At 54.2% G+C, this 17243-nt stretch overlaps 7 protein-coding genes and 1 non-coding gene across 8 annotated transcripts; 5 read left to right on the forward strand and 3 right to left on the reverse strand.

Annotated features, from left to right (window-relative positions):
* Positions 1 to 77: 77 nt before the first annotated feature.
* Positions 78 to 1184, forward strand: BDZ83DRAFT_582990 (cyclophilin type peptidyl-prolyl cis-trans isomerase/CLD; the record flags this gene model as incomplete). The annotated part of the gene is made up of 4 exons (XM_060505606.1): positions 78 to 256; positions 347 to 414; positions 664 to 940; positions 998 to 1184. 4 exons carry the CDS (start codon positions 78 to 80, stop codon positions 1182 to 1184), a joined length of 711 nt encoding a protein of 236 aa, XP_060362496.1.
* Positions 1185 to 1794: 610 nt separating this feature from the next.
* On the reverse strand, positions 1795 to 3053 carry BDZ83DRAFT_583019 (RNA polymerase Rpc34 subunit; the record flags this gene model as incomplete). Its single annotated transcript, XM_060505611.1, has 2 exons — positions 1795 to 2695; positions 2764 to 3053. 2 exons carry the CDS (start codon positions 3051 to 3053, stop codon positions 1795 to 1797), a joined length of 1191 nt encoding a protein of 396 aa, XP_060362497.1.
* Positions 3054 to 5232: 2179 nt separating this feature from the next.
* Positions 5233 to 7627, reverse strand: BDZ83DRAFT_629041 (ZIP zinc transporter). The gene is made up of 3 exons (XM_060508740.1): positions 7145 to 7627; positions 6845 to 7042; positions 5233 to 6705 (listed from the first exon to the last, which is right to left on the reverse strand). Exons 1-3 carry the CDS (start codon positions 7179 to 7181, stop codon positions 5555 to 5557), a joined length of 1386 nt encoding a protein of 461 aa, XP_060362498.1. The 5' UTR covers positions 7182 to 7627; the 3' UTR covers positions 5233 to 5554.
* Positions 5237 to 5309, forward strand: BDZ83DRAFT_t199. The gene has a single exon. It is a non-coding gene; the product is annotated as a tRNA-Lys (tRNA).
* A 205-nt stretch (positions 7628 to 7832) lies between the features above and the next one.
* Positions 7833 to 9803, forward strand: BDZ83DRAFT_629043 (peptidase family M28). The gene is made up of 3 exons (XM_060508741.1): positions 7833 to 8258; positions 8312 to 9453; positions 9506 to 9803. Exons 1-3 carry the CDS (start codon positions 7955 to 7957, stop codon positions 9629 to 9631), a joined length of 1572 nt encoding a protein of 523 aa, XP_060362499.1. The 5' UTR covers positions 7833 to 7954; the 3' UTR covers positions 9632 to 9803.
* A 226-nt stretch (positions 9804 to 10029) lies between these two features.
* Positions 10030 to 12317, forward strand: BDZ83DRAFT_783527 (fungal-specific transcription factor domain-containing protein; the record flags this gene model as incomplete). The annotated part of the gene is made up of 1 exon (XM_060515591.1): positions 10030 to 12317. The coding sequence occupies exon 1, from the start codon at positions 10128 to 10130 to the stop codon at positions 12315 to 12317; it is 2190 nt and encodes a 729-aa protein (XP_060362500.1). The 5' UTR covers positions 10030 to 10127.
* Positions 12171 to 14572, reverse strand: BDZ83DRAFT_629046 (uncharacterized protein). The gene is made up of 2 exons (XM_060508742.1): positions 12531 to 14572; positions 12171 to 12431 (listed from the first exon to the last, which is right to left on the reverse strand). The coding sequence occupies exon 1, from the start codon at positions 14262 to 14264 to the stop codon at positions 12564 to 12566; it is 1701 nt and encodes a 566-aa protein (XP_060362501.1). The 5' UTR covers positions 14265 to 14572; the 3' UTR covers positions 12171 to 12431; positions 12531 to 12563.
* Positions 14573 to 15309: 737 nt separating this feature from the next.
* Positions 15310 to 17227, forward strand: BDZ83DRAFT_794342 (major facilitator superfamily transporter; the record flags this gene model as incomplete). Its single annotated transcript, XM_060515811.1, has 6 exons — positions 15310 to 15627; positions 15688 to 15716; positions 15779 to 16500; positions 16559 to 16811; positions 16885 to 16990; positions 17057 to 17227. The coding sequence occupies exons 1-6, from the start codon at positions 15421 to 15423 to the stop codon at positions 17225 to 17227; spliced, it is 1488 nt and encodes a 495-aa protein (XP_060362502.1). The 5' UTR covers positions 15310 to 15420.
* Positions 17228 to 17243: the final 16 nt, after the last annotated feature.

Genomic DNA, 17243 nt, shown 5'->3' on the forward strand with positions numbered 1-17243 from the left:
TCTTATTCGCCCCTTCGGCACCCGCAGTGGGGAGCTCCTGCGCTAACAATAAACCCCTCCACCCAGCTGTTGAAAAAATGAGACCAACCCTTTTGCGACCCCTCCTACCCCGCCATACCTTCGCCTGCTCCTCCGTTTCACCCTCGCCCTTTTCTCGACCTTCTGCCTTCATTCAACCTCTCCGAACTGTGATTCCTGCATCTACCAAGCCATCCGTTCGATTCTTCTCAGCATCCAAAATCATGCCTTCCCAAGTGTAAGTCTTCCCTTCCCTCGGCCTTGCTCAAGGGCATTAACACCATCACGACGATGCTCTCAATGACGCAATAACTGACCTTCTGTCCAGTTACTTCGACATTGAGTGGGAGGGTCCCGTCCTCGACGGCTCTGGACGTCCCACCTCTACCGTCCAGCGTAAGTTTTTTCTTCCACTTATCCATTGAATTCCATCAAAACAATCATCACCATGGTCGTTTTCGATGTTCCCAGCATCACAATGCCTACGTCTAGAGCTCTAGACCGCATTGGAATCACCCCACCTCGACTCCAAAAGACTTGAAACTTTGTTGTTCGCCCATCTTTGGCTGTCCGAGCTGTCTTTTTACCGACCCCGCCATCTTAACCGCATCCAGAGCTTCGCTGACCAAGCTTTCCCTCGTACAGAGCAGAACGGCCGCATCGTCTTCAACCTCTTCGATGACGTTGTCCCCAAGACCGCCGCCAACTTCCGCGCTCTCTGCACCGGCGAGAAGGGCTTCGGCTACCAGGGCTCTTCCTTCCACCGCATCATCCCCGACTTCATGCTTCAGGGTGGTGACTTCACCCGTGGCAACGGCACCGGTGGCAAGTCCATCTACGGCGAGAAGTTCGCCGACGAGAACTTCCAGTTGAAGCACGACAAGCCCGGTCTGCTTTCCATGGCCAACGCCGGCCCCAACACGTAAGCTCTCCTCCTTGGCTGTCGACTTTGCAAACGCAATAGCTAACCCTTCACCAGCAACGGCTCCCAGTTCTTCGTCACCACCGTCGTCACCTCGTGGCTCAACGGCCGCCACGTCGTCTTCGGCGAGGTTGCTGACCAGAACGGCCTCAACATCGTCAAGGCTCTCGAGGCTACCGGCTCCTCCAGCGGTGCCGTCAAGTACGGCAAGCGCCCCACCATCGTCGCCTCTGGTGCGTTGTAAAGTGCTTCTCGCTCGGTTCTTTGTACGTTAGGTCCTGCTTCTGAAATGTCGCGAGAGACACCTTGACGCGAAAGGGAGGACGATTTTGGTAGAGACTTGGGTATTGCGCCATCACGCAGCTTGGCGGCAATCAGCTTTACTGCTGCTATATAGTCTGCCAAGACAAAAAGTTCCTGCCACCTTTATGCTGCCGCCATGTGACATTTTGCCTATGATTTATTTTGCCTTGGAGGACCTGGTTGGCCGATTACCAAAGCTTCGTATGACCAGCCTGTTGTTCACAAAGCAACGTTAAAGACACAAAATGACCGAGCGCCCTATTGATGGACCATGAATGCATTCAAACACAATGAACGTGATGGGGTCAAACATGTCATTGGTATAATTACAGCCAATAGCTGGTCGCCATTGAAGCTAAATTCTCTTTGGGGAGGATGGAAACTCTACCCTTTGGACCCTGGCAAACCGTCCCGCCCATGTCCTCTTTTTTTGCTAGTTCGTGCCAACGCCAATGCAATGCTTCCCATGATGTGAATGAATCAGACCCATACCCAAACGGAAAAAAAGAGACCACCTTTTTGCTACTCCTTAGGGCAGAAGAACCCCTATTTCATTCGAGACCTAACCACCGCTGAAAGTAAACGCAATTGCTCGCGCTCACAGGCCCACCCTCCTCGCAGAGCTCGAACACGGGGCACCGACCGCAAGGAGCCTCCGTGTACCCGTTGACAAACGGCTCCGGCCCGCCCTCATCGTCCTGGCGGCCCGCCCAGGCCGTGTTGCTCTGGCGCGGGGCGCGGCAGACTCTGTAGCCCACGCGGCCCGAGACGCGAATCGACTCGATGAGGCCGTCGAACACGAGCACGTCAATGAGCTTCTGCATGTCTTCCTCGCCGAGGATCGTGTCGCTCGTAATGCCCGACTGGGAGATGAAGCGCGCGATCTCGCGCACGGTGGGGTATTCTTTGAAGCCGGCGGGGAGTGGCAGGCAGGTTGGTTCTCGCTTGGGGGGTTGGACAGCCGGAGCGGGTTTGGTGTCTGCTTCGCTGGCACTCGACATTTCTCCCGCGCTGCGCTTCTTGCCCTTGGTATCTGGCAGACCACCCTTGAGGACGCCCTTCTTGGGCACGGCGGTGCGAGTGGCGGCGGACGAAGAAGAGGAAGAGCCGGTGCTGTGGTAGGTGCTCTTCCGCTTGACGTAGTCAAAGATGACGCGCTGGATCTCCTCGATGAAGGCCTCGTCGAACGTCGAATCGGTGAACCAGGGTCCGCCGGTGGCGCGTTCCGAGGGCCGCATGGAGGCCTTGATGAACATGCGCTTGTTGGGGTGCTCGACGTTCTTGAAGGGGGCGATGAGGCCCTTTCCTTGAAGCTGTTTGAGGGCCGTCTTGAGAACCGAGTCGTGCATATTCAGGCGGTTCTGGATTGACTTTGACCAGATTCCATCGCCGCCTGCTTCGTCGATTGCGCCGTAGACCATGCGCTGTTCGTCTGTCGTGCAGAGCTTGTACCTGGTGGTAGGATTCGTTAGCATGGCTGGCGAGCTTGACGCTGTCCAAGCATAGGGAGTGAAGCTTACTTTTCCGCATCCTCGACGGAGCGCCATCGCCAGGCAAGTCCGGTCTGGGAGGATACGGCGATGAGGAGGCGGTCGTTTGTGAGGCTCTGGAGGCATTTCAAGAGGGTGACGGTGTCGCGGTTCGGGATCACGTCAAAGTCGAGGAGGTCGTATTGGGTGAAGAGCTCATTCTCGTCGCCGGCCTTTTGGAATTTCTCGTACAGCATGTCCTTCCACACCTCTAGCTTAGAGTCGGTGCTCGAGGTCGTTGCCGCCGAGGGCGAGTCCGCCGCTGGGGGTGCGGGAGCCATTGCGGCTGTCTACGGCGGCGGCGGCCTGTCTCGTTTTGGTGTTGTGGGTGCTTCAAAGAGGGTACGGTCGTGCGACGGGAATTGGAAGGGCTAGTAAAACGGTTCGAGCCCAGCTGTGTCGTGGATGTGGAGGGGGAATTGTTGGTGATGAGAGATCGATCTGTGGTGGTGGGGGAGGTTGTGTCTGGGGGATTTTTCTAGTCGTCTAGGGTCGTCGTCGAGTTTCGCGCGATCGAGGGGTCGTCGCTTTGCGCCGGCAAAATATTATGAGGTGCTGGACTACAGGATCGAACTTTGGTCCTATAGTGAATATCAAGAACGGAGATCGTCAATTGAATCGCATCAGCAAGTGTCGTGTCGGAAGTGTCGATAGGAAAGAGAAGATTCGTCGGGTCGGAGCAGACGCCCAGAGAGGCGCTTCGCCCACGGTGAGGTGGGTGCGGTTGACTTGGGTCGGCGACGATGGTAGGATTGGTTTTTGGAGCTGCATCAGAGGTCGATCGGCACTGCGGGCAGCCCAGGCAAAGGAAAAAAAAAAAAGTAACTGCCCCGCCTCTCTGAGAGATGGAAAGTGACCTGCGCACCTGGCGGCACATCAAATCAGCCTTGCATTGGTGCCGGATGAACTGCGGGTGGGCTGTAATCGCGCTGGGATGGCCTGCTGAGGAATGGTACGTACTGGGCATGTGTGGTGGAGTACCGTCGACGTCTCGTTGAAGAAGACTCTCTTGGTCAAGCTTGATATATCTTGTTGAGAAAAGAACGATTGAATTCACCTGGACTTGAGTTTCTTCAGATAGAACACGAGTTAATAGTGAGGTATTGGCCAAAAGGCAATGCGATCCCATCGCGCCTTTTCTACTTTGTTAGTTCTCCGAGTGAGTCACTGCTCAGAGTCCTCAAGGTTGAGACGACATGTCAGCCTGTGCCTCGGATGATTCTGTGGCACAGCAAGCCCGGAACTCAAAGTGGTTGATGATGAGCTTCTTCATGTCTCATCCAAGTATGTGATGGCTGTGAAGTTTATGGGTTGTGCTTCCATGTAATGAGGGGCTGCGTTCTCACTGAAAATCCATCGTAATCTCGTAGAGAAAGTCATTGAGAGCTCCATCCCTTAAGATGAGTGTGTCGTTTGATCTTTAAATCATGATATAATCTGAGGATTTTACCCTGAAGCCTGAGTCTTACTCTCTCAAAACTTCTCTTCGTGTTGCGCTGCAAAGACTTTTGAAATTATGACTATTTATTGACAGGCTTATTTAATATTGTTCATGAGCGCAGTTGGTGTGTATTTTTTTTTACCTACCTAGAGAAAGCTCCGCAATGACTCATTTAAGACTTCGAAGCATTAACGAACCCAAACTTCCGGGCGTATTGTTATCATGAAGAATCATGACAGTTGTATGAATTGGCCAGACCTTTCACGTGAAGCTGGTTGGCACAGCTGTGGCTCGTTTTGATCAAGAATCAAGTTTCGTCTTATGCAGTCCGGACGGTGATGGTTCCAGTAAACCAGGTGTTGGTCATTCAACAAAGACTCAACTTTGATAGTGGTATCAATGTCCGATCTGCGTCACTGTTACATTGATGTATTTCTCAAACTCACCAATCTGCCAATACAAGTACCGAGCTCTAAGGTATGATTCAACTTGCGACGGCTTACCTAGGTACATGGGTTGAGTAGTCAACATTTGTTTCCTCTCTCTACCATTCTCGTCTTGGACTTTGAGAGATTTGACAATACCGTCGGTGGTCTGGAAAGGCTCGCAATCGCCATGATCACGGGCGACATTCAGTAGCCACCGGACTAGAAAGGCCGTGTAAGTACTAATGATCCCAACTCATAGCTTCTGGGGATACTACGATGTCACACCTGGGAAACGACCCATTTCAAACCTAAGACGAGAGAAAAATGCGAGTCATCTCCCGAACACATGTCCCCGACCATCATCATATTTCATGTACACATGCACAATCCCGGGAGGGAGTCACGTATGGAACCAGTCCCGGCCCACGGACCACAAAAATCACACATAAAACCGGAGCACCGGTCCCGCCCCACTTTACCGCAAGAAAATGGGTAAAAATCTCTTCACATCGCAGCTTTCAGCCCTACTTAATGACTCAACCGCCCTCCGATTCCAACCATCCAGCAGGTCCTTCGGATCAGCTTCAAGTAACCCGCCTTGCTAGCTCAATCGGTAGAGCGTGAGACTCTTAATCTCAAGGTTGCGGGTTCGACCCCCGCGTGAGGCTCAAATCCTCACCGCGAATGGCAAAGCCATTCCCCGGGTTAAACTTTTGCCTTTTGCTCGTATTGGAGGGATGATCTTGTGTGCTCTTCCTTGCTTTTGGTTATGTGTGTTGCTGTATAGTGGGGGCCGAGCTAAATGTAAGTCACCGGCAAGTCTCATAACCTTCCTTGGCTTGTTGTGTTGGTCAAAAACAGTGTATTAGCAGTATTGCTGTGATGATATTTCGCTGTAGTACGCCCATCTGTTCTAGGCAAACGCTCCCACAATGGCCATGAGTGATGCTCCGCCAATCACAGCCATGTAGGCATTAAGCCGTTTCCGTCCCTGCAGAATCTTGTAGCTCTTCTCGGACAAGAAATCTTCGGCTAGCAGCTGGACCAGTCCAGCAAAGAGGAGCAACCCAGCCGAGATAGCGTTCATGAACCCAACCATAAGCAACCCGGTCTGGCTCATGGGATCATACAGATTATGCACGATGAGACCAATGAGCTGACCGAGCGGCGTCGTGCCTCCGAACGCGAGAACCATGAGCCATGGCCGCGCCGATGACCGCGGCAATTGGATGGCGGCGATTCGGCTGCCGAGAGCGAGCCCTTCGAATGTCTGGTGGAAGCTGATGGCGATGAGGAACACGATAAAGGTAGGGCCCGTTGCGACTGAGATAGCCATGCCGATAAAGACGCTATGGAAGAGAATGCCTCCTTCTAGTAGCAGACATTGGCGAAGGAGCTTGCTCTGCTCCTCTTCCGTGACGATTTGGGGTGCGCCGGGGGTAACTGTAATCTTTGGGCGGATGCCAGGTGAGCTCCGGCGTCTGGGTTCGTCGGCGGGGGTCGGGTGCAGCTCATTGACGTCGAGGTCAATATCCGATTCGTCGTCGTCAAAGCTATCTCGACCGTTGGCGAGGCTATCATTCGCTTTCGCACGCGTTGGCGTCGAGCTCGGTAAAGGCGACGCGCCGGCCATCAGCCCCTGAGTAGAATCCATGTTATCGAGGTTGATATCTTCCGGCCGGTGAGAGCCGTGTCTGTGCGATGCCAAGCTTCCCGCGGCATGCGCGTTTGCTGGGGAATGACCGCTGCCTTCTTCGTCATCCCAGTACTCGTACTCGTGTGAATGGGAGTGGGAGTGACCGGCCCCGCGGGTTGCTAGGTAGGACTCGAGCGCGACGACGGAGAGTGCTGCTACCATGGCTATCAGGCCTGCCATCTGGGGATAGCCCTTGTTGAAGACGAACGGGAGACACGGGTCGGTGAGCGAGGTGAAGGCGGTTGGGAGAAGGTGAACGAAGGACGTTGCGAGGAGGACGCCGGTGCCGAAGTGCTGGCAGTAGAATAATATTATGCTTTGAGGTCGGCCTTTGGAGGTTCTCCTGGGGAGTAATGGGATTCCGCATGCTATCACTCATTAGCCTGGGCTCTCCACATGATGTTGTACCAAGAGCTTGGGCAGAAGCTCCCTCCGAGTATTCCATCGTATGTCATCATGGTTTCGCCAGATATTGTCGAGCGCCAGAAGCCAAAACGTGTCGCTTACAGATTGTACTCAGCGCTAATATCAAGATCAGCGCGCCAATATGCAGCGCGGTATCGTAGGACTCCTTTCTTGATGAACCGCATTGTGGCTTTGTTGCCTCTGCCGCAGCAGCTTCGGCATTCGTGACTGGAGGTCCATGTCGCTTGGATAGTTCGGCGAGGAGGAATTCAGTTGGTATCGAGGCCCAGGAAGCGGCATCTTCGGGACGAGACAGGAGTCAGCGAAAGGCCACATCGACATATCCAGCTTCACATGAGGGAATGTCCCCCTCGCAGCCGGATATCTTGGGATAGTACATACCTCTTGGCCAAACTCCCGTGGCTCCTGTATCACCCATTCTGGACAGCGGACGTTGATGATGTCTGGTACAATACCATTGCGGCTCTGCACCTGTAAAGAATGCAGACGGGATGGTTCAAGAAGACAGAACCTAAAAACAGGGACAGAGAGAAGGGAGACGGATCGTGCCTCGTCTTCGTCCCAAGTCTGAGGTGCGCCCTGGGAAACGCGGGACCTGAAAGAAGTGTAAAAGTGCCCGGTGGTGAGCAGCACCGAGAGACAGGATAGGCGGGCCCTTTGCCCTTTGGGGGGTGCTTGGAGGGGGGCGGAGCTCCTGGATTGCATGGAGCTTCCCCCCGGTCCACTGTGTCCTGATCTTCAACCCCGTGTTCCCCCTATGAAAACATGCGCACACGGGGGCCGCTTGGCCCCTTGGATTTGCTGTACAGCAGGGGTGACGGAGTCTCGGGGCCACCTTGACAGCTGCAATCTGCGCTAACAACGTAATCGTCCAGTGAAGCGAGGGAATGCTAAGCCAGCCCAGGGGTTCTTTTGATTCTGGAAACGGCCCCCTGTGAAAACTGGGCGCCGATGTCTTATCGCTCGACCAGATTATGTCAGCCATCAACGATAAGATAAGAGCTATGACGAATGGTGGGCCTCGGCAACATGACTAACCGATTCGCGATATCGGTCGTCTATCGCAACAGCTCCCCAGGTCCCCCGACTGAGACCCAGCTCTGACCCCCCAAGGTCTGTGACACACAGCTTCCCAACCCCGTCTCAACCTCACCTTCGCAACTCAAGTTCGGAACTGAGGTATCAAACATCATGGCTGGAGCTCGTCGACTACAATTGGCCGGTTTGGCCCTGCTTGGTGGTGTGTCCGCCCTGCAGATGCAGATGCAGGTACCTGAACAACAAGCGCCGATGATTGCCGACGATGCGCCTGTCGTCGCAACATCCCCGTCCACCACGTCCTCGTCGTCCTCCAAGAAGCCCTTAGTCGAGACTGAGGCCCTTCAGGATACCATCAGCGCCGACAACCTGCTTGCGCGTGCAAAGGACCTCTATGACATCGCAAAGTTGGGAGAGGAGGAGTACAATCACCCCACCCGCGTCATTGGCAGCGATGGTACGATCGTCTCCCCAGCAACTCGCTATCTTTCGTGCTTACCAGTCGTATAGGTCACCTCGGAACTCTGGAGTACATCTACTTCGAGCTCGCGAAGCTGGGCGACTACTACAAGATCTGGAACCAGACCTTCCCTGCCGTATCTGGCAATGTCTTCGAGTCGCGCCTTGTCATCGGGAACGATGTGCCAAAGTCAGCCTCTCCGATGGCCCTGACCCCGCCCACCAAGGATAAGGAGCCCGTGTACGGCGACCTCATTTTCGTCGAGAACAACGGATGCGATGCTTCCGACTATCCCTCCAAGGTGAAGGGCAACATCGCCTTCATCCGCCGGGGCACCTGTGCGTTTGGAGCCAAAAGCGAGCAGGCCGGCAAGGCTGGTGCCATCGCAGCCGTTGTGTACAACTACGAGACCGAGACTGTGCACGGCACACTTGGAACGCCTTCTCCCGACCACATTGCCACCTTTGGTCTGGGTGGTGACGATGCTAAGCCCATTCTTGAGAAGCTGGGCAAGGGCGAATCCGTTGACGCTATTGCCTACATCGATGCCGTTGTCAACACCATCGAGACCACCAACATCCTTGCCCAGACTATCGAGGGTGATCAGAACAACTGCGTGATGCTTGGTGGACACAGCGACAGTGTTGCTGAGGGACCTGGAATCAACGACGACGGCTCCGGCAGCTTGAGTCTTCTGGAGATCGCCACTCAGCTGACCAAGTTCAGTGTCAACAACTGCGTTCGCTTCGCTTGGTGGGCAGGTGAGGAGGAGGGTCTTCTCGGCTCTGACTACTACGTTGACGTCTTGCCCGAGGAGGAGAACCAGAAGATTCGTCTCTTCATGGACTACGACATGCTTGGCAGCCCCAACTACGCGTACCAGGTCTACAACGCCACGAACGCCGTCAACCCCACTGGCTCGGAGGAGCTGCGTGACCTCTACGTGGACTGGTACAAGGCTCACGGCCTTGCGTACACCTTTATTCCGTTTGATGGTCGCAGTGACTACGACGCTTTCATCCGCAACGGTATTCCCGGCGGTGGTATTGCTACCGGTGCTGAGGGCATCAAGACCAAGGAGGAGGCCAAGCTGTTCGGCGGCAAGGCCGGTGACTGGTACGACCCGTGCTACCACCAGTTGTGTGACGATGTTGGCAATGTCAACTTGACTGCTTGGGAGATCAACACCAAGGTGAGTTTCGCAACTTCTTGACTTCACTTCATATTCCTGACCTGTGTTTTAGTTGGTCTCTCACTCTGTCGCCACCTACGCCGTGTCCTTCAAGGGCTTCCCTGAGCGTACCAAGGCGGCTGTCGCCTCTACTTACTCAAAGAAGACCAAGTACCATGGTAGCAAGCTTTACATCTAGGTGTGAGAGGCCGTGTTTTGTAAACAGTATGAAGGACTAGTGTACACTATCTAGCATATAGGGATTGGAGTGTATCGAGGTGTTGTATTCGGTGTTGGAGCAGAGGACGGGTTTACTTGGCGCGCATTCATAGTCTTACGTGCTTCATAGACAACGAGTTTACATTGAACAACGCTGTTCGTCTTCGTGTGAGCAAGAATGATAAATCCTACATGTGTGGATCCGACGGTGATAGTTGCTATCAACAACCGACGGGAGAAGTCAGAAATCCACTGGCATACAAAGCGGAGGCGCGGGGTGGTTGGTTGAGGAGGCCTGGAGAGCGGAGACGTTCTAATTACCCCAGATTTCCCACCTCGCTGGATCCCTCCCACGCTCTTGGCATCCTTCATTCACATCCAAATTTGAACTCCGATACCATGGGAGATCTGCTTGAAGCTTGACACTTGAAATGTCGGCCATTCCTTGAAAAACCACTTACCAGACACCAAACTCAATGCCCTCCGGCTCGGTTAGCCGGACCGGCGCATGCCAGCGCTGCCACCGCCGAAAGGTCAAATGCGACCGCACTCGGCCGTCATGCGCCTCTTGCTCCCGAATCAACGTCCAGTGTACCTATGCCGCGAGAGAGCATCAGATACAACTTCGCCGGCAGGATGTCGAGAGGCTTGAGCAGCATATACGAGACCTGCAGGCAGAGAATGATAATCTGACCGGGAGACTGGCCGAGCAGCAACGCCAAGCAGACACCGCGGATGAGAGACTGGCGACTCCGACTACCACGTCAAGTCTGGGGTTGCAGACTGACGAGGCTGAAGCACCAGCTGTTGGGAGCGGCGAGATTGCTAGCCAGGTTATTCACTTATCACTCAGCGCTGGTGGAGGTCGAGACTTTGTCGGCTCGACGAGCGGTTTGTTTCTCGCCAATTTGCTGCAGTCTCATAGCCAGTTTTCCGGGACACCCAGCCATACCGTCGGCCAGCACTCAAGCTCAACATCGCGTCACCTTGAACGGACGGGAAGCCTTATACCCAGTGGAACGTCTAGTCTGCCACCAAGGAGCATGTCGGTAGAGATACTCGATGCGTACTCCAGCCACGACCGGCTTTGCTATCCGTTCCTATCACCAAAAGCACTGGATCGGGCACTAGATGCCGTGTACGACGTGGGAAACTCGGACAAAGCAGATCCAATCGACAGCTTTCTCGTCGACATGACTCTTGCAATCGGGACGGCGCAAGTCTACAAGCTGAATTGGAACGGGTTCTGGGATTCCGAGGTCCACTACACACGCGCCATGACGCGCTTAGGCGATGTTCTATCTCGCGGAGGTATCACTGCTCTTCAGGCTTTGCTTCTGATCTGTCAGTATAGGATGGGGACGACTTCACACGACACAAGCACGAGCGTCTGGCACCTGATTGGGGTTGCGGCGAGGACATGCTTCGAGCTCGGGTTGCATAAGGCGTCGACGTATACCATCCCTCCGTCACGAACCGGTGACGAGGCGGATGCGGAGGGAAGACATGAAGACGTTGAGATCAAGAGACGGTGTTTTTGGAGTGTGGTATCAATGGATCGAATTGCCAGTCTCATCTTAGGCCGACCGCTGGCTATCCAGCTCGAGGATATCGATGTCGAACTCCCGCCCTTCGACATGCCCGGCAGCCCCGTCCCGCTTTCCAATTCTTTGTCGACGGCCTCCTTTAGAACCCCAGAGTGGCATCTCGGAACCGCAATCTTCGTCCACATCGTAAGGTACCGGTTAATTTGTGGCAAGATCCTCAACGTCCTCCATCGCAGCGCGAACACAGCCCGAGACCCGGTCACCTACGAAGATAGTCGAAGCGTCCTCGTGGAAGAGCTCCAATCATGGCGTGAGGGGACAAATAGCCTACCACTGATTCCCCCAGAGGCGCCGCTCACCTCACCCGCTAGCAGGTCCAGTTTCCGCTCGGCGGAATGGTACAATCTCCTGTACCACAACGGAATCTTGATGTTGTTCCGCCCATCTCCCACTCTGTGCGATGCAACCGGAAATATCATCGTGCTACAGCACATATTTGACTCTTCGCAAGAGGCGATAAAGCTGTACGCCAATCTACATCGCTCCAGAAAGATTAACTATTCTTGGGTGACACTTCACTCCATCTTCATCGCAGGGCTCTCCTACATCTATGCACTGAGGAACCACCTCCAGCATATACAAAGCCGGAACCCCGCCAATGCAAACACGCCCAGAGCTACACTGCGAACAACTCCCACAATCAGCCAGGTAGTCAACGACACCCGAGCCTGCTCAAAGGTGCTGGTGGCGGTGTCTGAGAGATGGGCCATGGCACGCAACTGCTCGGAAGTATTCGACCGCCTCAGTGACGCCGTTGTCGCTGATATTGTCGAAGCCCAAACTGGACACGGTTCATCATCGAATGAGCCGGCTTATAACAACCAACCTACAGGCGAGACAGAACACCTATCCCAGGCTATGGACATGTGCCTCAATGATGCAATGTATGGTCAAGCCTCTGGCCAGAACTTTGTCAACATGAGTGTCGACGAGACTCTACGAGACTGCTTTGAGGACCTGCAAAATATCTGCTATGACCAGTATCACAGCGATGCCATTGCTCAGCTTTCCCAAGATTGGTTGTTTGGGATGGGAGAAACTCCAAGTCGCTACTTCTAGCGTCATGAGATATTGAGGGCAAATACGTTCATCCGTTATTCCTACAAGCTATCGTCACACATCAAATCCTACCCCGCTGTAAAAAGGTTCGGGGCACCTCGACGTATCGACTCCGTAAGTACTCCGCGATCCCCTTGCCCAAGCCATCTATCCTATCCGAGGATGCAATTCCTCCATTCAAGTTGTCCAGAATTCGGCTAACACAATCATTAGTCAACATTGATACAGTCAAACAAGCCGCTCGACTTACAAATGTACAGCATTGATCCCGGGGAACTCGACCCGTTCGACCCTCCGGTCTGGATTATTCTTATACCAGTCGTCACCCAACAGCTGCTTCAGTCGACTCACGGTCAAGATAGTCCGCAGCCAGGGATACTCATCTTCATTGCGAACGAAGAAGCCCACGTTCGAGTTGTCGGCCTTGTCTCCGGAACGAGCGTGGACAACGCTTCCCAAAGGCGCAAACTCCGTCGGGCCCAAGAAGACGATGTCAACTGGATCTGCTGTGTCTGCGGATGGCCTCTCAATCTTGTATATCGCAGTGTTCTGAGGCGGAGCAACGGAAATTAGCTTTCCTGAGCCCAGAAGCACTTGATGGTCGATAGCTGACTGTGGTATCAGCGCTGGGAACATCTCCATGAACGGCTTGGGATCCATCGTTCGGAAATCTAGCGACATATGGTACCCGGGATAACTCTGCATTCTAACAGCATAGATGGGAACCTTGAAGTTGACGGCTGCGATATCCTCCTTCTTCCGCGCCTGCGCAAAGACACGAAGCTGCACGGTGCCCGCTTGCTGAGAGCTAGGGTTCTGGGCCTGTGTTCCGTACTGCTCGATGCTCAGCCTGCTGAAGTTGCTGTCCTTGAAGAGGTAACTCAGCTGATTCTTCATCATCGTCACCTTGTCGCCCACGTCAAGTCCGTTGATGTAGAACGTCGCCTCGGCTTGGTAACCTCCTTCAGCAGCGAACATGACCTTCGTTGTCGGTGGCGGCGGAAGCCCTTTGGCACCCCACACTCTAACCCGATCTTCCCCGGAGTCTTTCTGCTCTTCGACATGGACATTGGATAGGTCAGCCACCACGTCTGGGTTGAGGTAGAGATGGCCCTGTAGCTCATACAACAGCTGTGCCGTGACGGTATGCCGCGTAACATGACCGCCGCCCTCAGCAGTCTTACTGATAACGCACTCGCCGTCGCGAGAGATCTCCGCCACGGGGAACGCGAGATCGACAAGCTCTGGGAGGAAGTCTTTGAAGCCGGAGAAGTTGGCGCCCACGACGTACGGCCCGCACTCAATCAGGTGCGCCGCGAGCAGCGCGCCGGCCAGCTCTTGTTGCTGGTCTTCTCTCCAGCCGTAGTACCACGCCGCGGCGCCCATCACTGGCGAAGCATCGGTACATCGTCCGCAAACTACAATGCGCGCGCCTGCTCTGAGAGCCTCCACGATTCCCCAGCACCCGATGTACGCATTGCCACAGCAGGGCTCGAAACCCCAGTCGTCGAGAGTGATCTCTGGATGATCCAAGTGCGGGAACTTCAAATTCCCCCTCCTTGAAGTATCTTGGAGTAACCCAGAGACATCATCTCCCAGGACTGCAGCAACCACACTCTCAGGATACCCCTTTCTCTTGCACAACTCTTTAACTTTATCAAACAACGCAACAGTATTGAGCGCCCCCGCGTTCGTCACGACGCGCACGTCCTTGGTCATGATGTCGTCGATGCATTCTTCGAGCTGCTCATAGAAGCCATTCTCGTAGCCGAGGTCAGGGTCGACGTCGCGCTTGGTGATTGCGTTCCAGGCGATGTTCATCTCGGAGAGCCAGTCACCCGTGATGACTTGAACGTTGCCGGAGCGGAGCATGCGCCTCATGGCGTGGGGATGGTCGCCTGTTGCGCCGGAGACGTTTCCGATTCTGATGGGGGGTTTATCGATCATCTTTGGAGTTGTGATTTGCCAAAGGACGGGAGGCAGGGCAAGAGACAAGACAGGTGGAGCAGAGAGAGGAGGAGAGGCGGAAGATATCAAAGAAGGAGGCTATTAGACTTCAATGCGGTCCGCGGTGTTTTCATACAGGACTTCTTAGACCGTCCGATCTACATGTGAAGATGAATATCTTCGGAATACTCAGCATGACCGCGATCCATCTTTTGGATCCAAAAAACAACAGCAACCGCCGATTGCGGACTCAGCACCGAGCCAAGGCCCCGAACGAATGTCACCCCTCTGCATCATCTTACAGATCCATCGAGATTACACTGTACCCAATTAAATTTATGTGAATCGAGCTACTCAGCAAGAAAGCCATGGTCCTCACTTGACTCTCCTAGCTAACCACGGTGATGTACACCCACGATAGAGCGGCACCACAGACCGAAGCATCGGCGCGGTCGCCGAGGCCGAAAACTCCCCACAACTCTTCTCTCCCAGCATCTCAACAAGTTTACCGAGAACCAACACGGCACATGAGAACATCTCAGTAACGTATTGTCTGATTGGTCCAGCCTCCGGAGGGACGAGCAAGAAGAGGGAGAGAGCCATGTCTGGCCCACCTAGCAATCCCCAATACCACGCTTCAGCGGGGAACTCAGCAGGAGAAATGCCAAGGCGGTAATCTGGAGATGGAGAGAGACGGCGGCTGGGCAATGAGAGACCATGAATCCTTTGTGGCGTGCGCGGGGACATGGCCGCTCTCCATGCTCCCCATGGGTGTTATCGGCTTTCGGCGCCGCTGGCCGAACTGTGCTTTTGCCGCTTTACGCTTCCGCGGCGGTCGACCTGCACCATTGTGGAACGCCGTCACTCTGGGTCCAAAGCTATGGATTACCACCCTGCCACCACGACGGTGCCCCCACCAGATATCGCGGAGCCAAGGATGCCAAATCCGGGGTTGTTGCGGGGAAGAGGGACCGAGGGGGGTGGAGGTTTCGTTGCACGAGATTGTTGTACATATACAGTCTTCCTTACCCTTGACCAGGTTTCCGGATGTGACCCTCAATTCATTGCTTCAACTTTTCAACTTGCTTGCCATCGTTGCTTGTAACTCCTGTGATCCTTGCTGAGGATTAGAAGCAACGACAACACCAGTGTGGAAATGGCGACGCAGACGGAAACAGTGGCCAGGGGCCTTCCGGCACAATCGCCATCCGATATTGAGAAGCAGCAGGTTCTTCACCAGGAGCACTCTCATGTCTTGGACGACGAGAAGAGGCCTGCTGCGGCGGTCGATTACTCTGGCGCTGCGGCCAAAGCTGACCCTACAGAAATCAAGCTTGTGAGAAAGTTGGATCTCTGGGTAATGGTATGACTGTCCAAGACTCAAGCTGCTTGTCTGAACTTAATCTGACTCTAAACTACGAAGCCTACACTATGGTTAATGTACTGGCTCAAGTAAGTCCACTCCACCAACCTTCAAACCTAAGTCTGAGGACCAACAAACTAACACCACCCAGCTACCTCGACCGCAACGCAATAGCCCTAGCCCGCCTCAACGGCCTCGAAAAACAACTCGGCCTCAGCAGCGTCGAGTACTCCACCAGCGTCTCCATCCTCTTCGTCGGCTATATCCTCGGCCAGGTCCCCAGCAACATGATCCTCACTCGCGTGCGGCCCTCCTGGTACATGGGCGGCTTCATGATGTCCTGGGCCGTAGTATCCGCCCTCACCGCCGTAGTGAAGGATTACAAAGGCCTCGTCCTCACGCGCTTCTTTCTGGGCGTCGTCGAGGCGCCGTATTACCCCGGCGCGCTATACATCCTGTCCATCTTTTACACAAGGAAGGAACTCGCGACGCGGATCAGTGTATTGTATTCCGGGAATATTCTGGCGACTGCGTTTGCGGGGTTGATTGCTGCGGGTGTGTTTCACGGGATGGAGGGGTTGCATGGTCTCGAGGGGTGGCGGTGGTTGTTTATTTTGCAGGGCGCGGTGACGTTTGTAATTGCTATGATGGCTTGTTATACGCTTCCTGACGAGCCTCTAACGACGAGGTGGCTTACGCCTGAGGAACGGCAGCTTGCGCATGATAGGATTGAGAGGGATACAGTCGGTGCGAAGATGCAGAGTAGTACCTGGGGCGGTCTGCGCGAGGCGATCGTTGATCCGAAGGTGTGGGTGTTTATCTGGATGCAGCATTGTCATCTTGCGACGAATGGGTTCAAGAACTTCTTTCCCAGTAAGTTTCCTTCCCGAAGGTTGTTCTTCGTCATGATCGCCAGCTAACCTGTATGTAGCGATTGTCCAAACGCTCAACTTCAACACAACGATCACGCTGGTCCTCACATGCCCGCCATACCTCATTGCCGGTATACTTTCCATTGTCTGGGCGTGGAGCTCTGGTCGTTTCAACGAGAGGACGTGGCATATCACCATTTCAAAGGCCGTTGCAGCGTTTGGGTTCATCTTAGCTTGCGTGACGATGAATACTGGCGCTAGGTACTTTGCCATGACGGTGTTTACTATTGGCACGTATGGTGTAAACTCGATGTGAGTAGAAGACCTATCCCCGATCCTTGGAGATATGGCTGTATTTGTAGTGAAGCTGACATTGTTGGGAAAGCCTGCTCGGCTGGGTTGGGAGTACGTGCGGACAGACGAGAGAGAAGAAGGCCTCGGCGCTGGCGATTGTGAACACCAGCGCTAGCATCAGCTTTATTTGGACACCTGTAAGTCGGCTGCCCCTGTTTCCCCTTGAACTGTCCAAAGGACTTGTTTTCTGACTATGCCGCCAGTACTTGTGGCCCACGTCAGATGCCCCAAGATATGTGATTCCTATGGCCAGCAGTGCGGCGTTCTGCGTGGCTTGCGCCGCTGGTGCATGGTTGATGAAGTGGATGCTCGTGAGAGAGAACAGGAGGATTCGGGCAAGCAATTCTGAAGCCACGCTATTTTATGCCCATTAAAGGGAGATTTATAGGT

The sequence above is a fragment of the Colletotrichum acutatum genome (assembly GCF_030867785.1).
Source record: "Colletotrichum acutatum strain CBS 112980 chromosome Unknown BDZ83scaffold_79, whole genome shotgun sequence".
Classification (NCBI taxonomy): domain Eukaryota; kingdom Fungi; phylum Ascomycota; class Sordariomycetes; order Glomerellales; family Glomerellaceae; genus Colletotrichum; species Colletotrichum acutatum.

Coding starts and splice junctions, on each gene's coding strand:
- BDZ83DRAFT_629041 (XM_060508740.1), bottom strand. CDS start 7,181: ATGGGTGATACAGGAGCCACGGGAGTTTGGCCAAGAG. Junction 7,043..7,144: donor CACGGGAGTTTGGCCAAGAG/GTATGTACTATC, acceptor CTCGTCCCGAAG/ATGCCGCTTCCTGGGCCTCG. Junction 6,706..6,844: donor ATTAGCGCTGAGTACAATCT/GTAAGCGACACG, acceptor AATGAGTGATAG/CATGCGGAATCCCATTACTC.
- BDZ83DRAFT_629043 (XM_060508741.1), top strand. CDS start 7,955: ATGGCTGGAGCTCGTCGACTACAATTGGCCGGTTTGGCCCTGCTTGGT. Junction 8,259..8,311: donor CCGCGTCATTGGCAGCGATG/GTACGATCGTCT, acceptor CCAGTCGTATAG/GTCACCTCGGAACTCTGGAG. Junction 9,454..9,505: donor CTTGGGAGATCAACACCAAG/GTGAGTTTCGCA, acceptor CCTGTGTTTTAG/TTGGTCTCTCACTCTGTCGC.
- BDZ83DRAFT_629046 (XM_060508742.1), bottom strand. CDS start 14,264: ATGATCGATAAACCCCCCATCAGAATCGGAAACGTCTCCGGCGCAACA.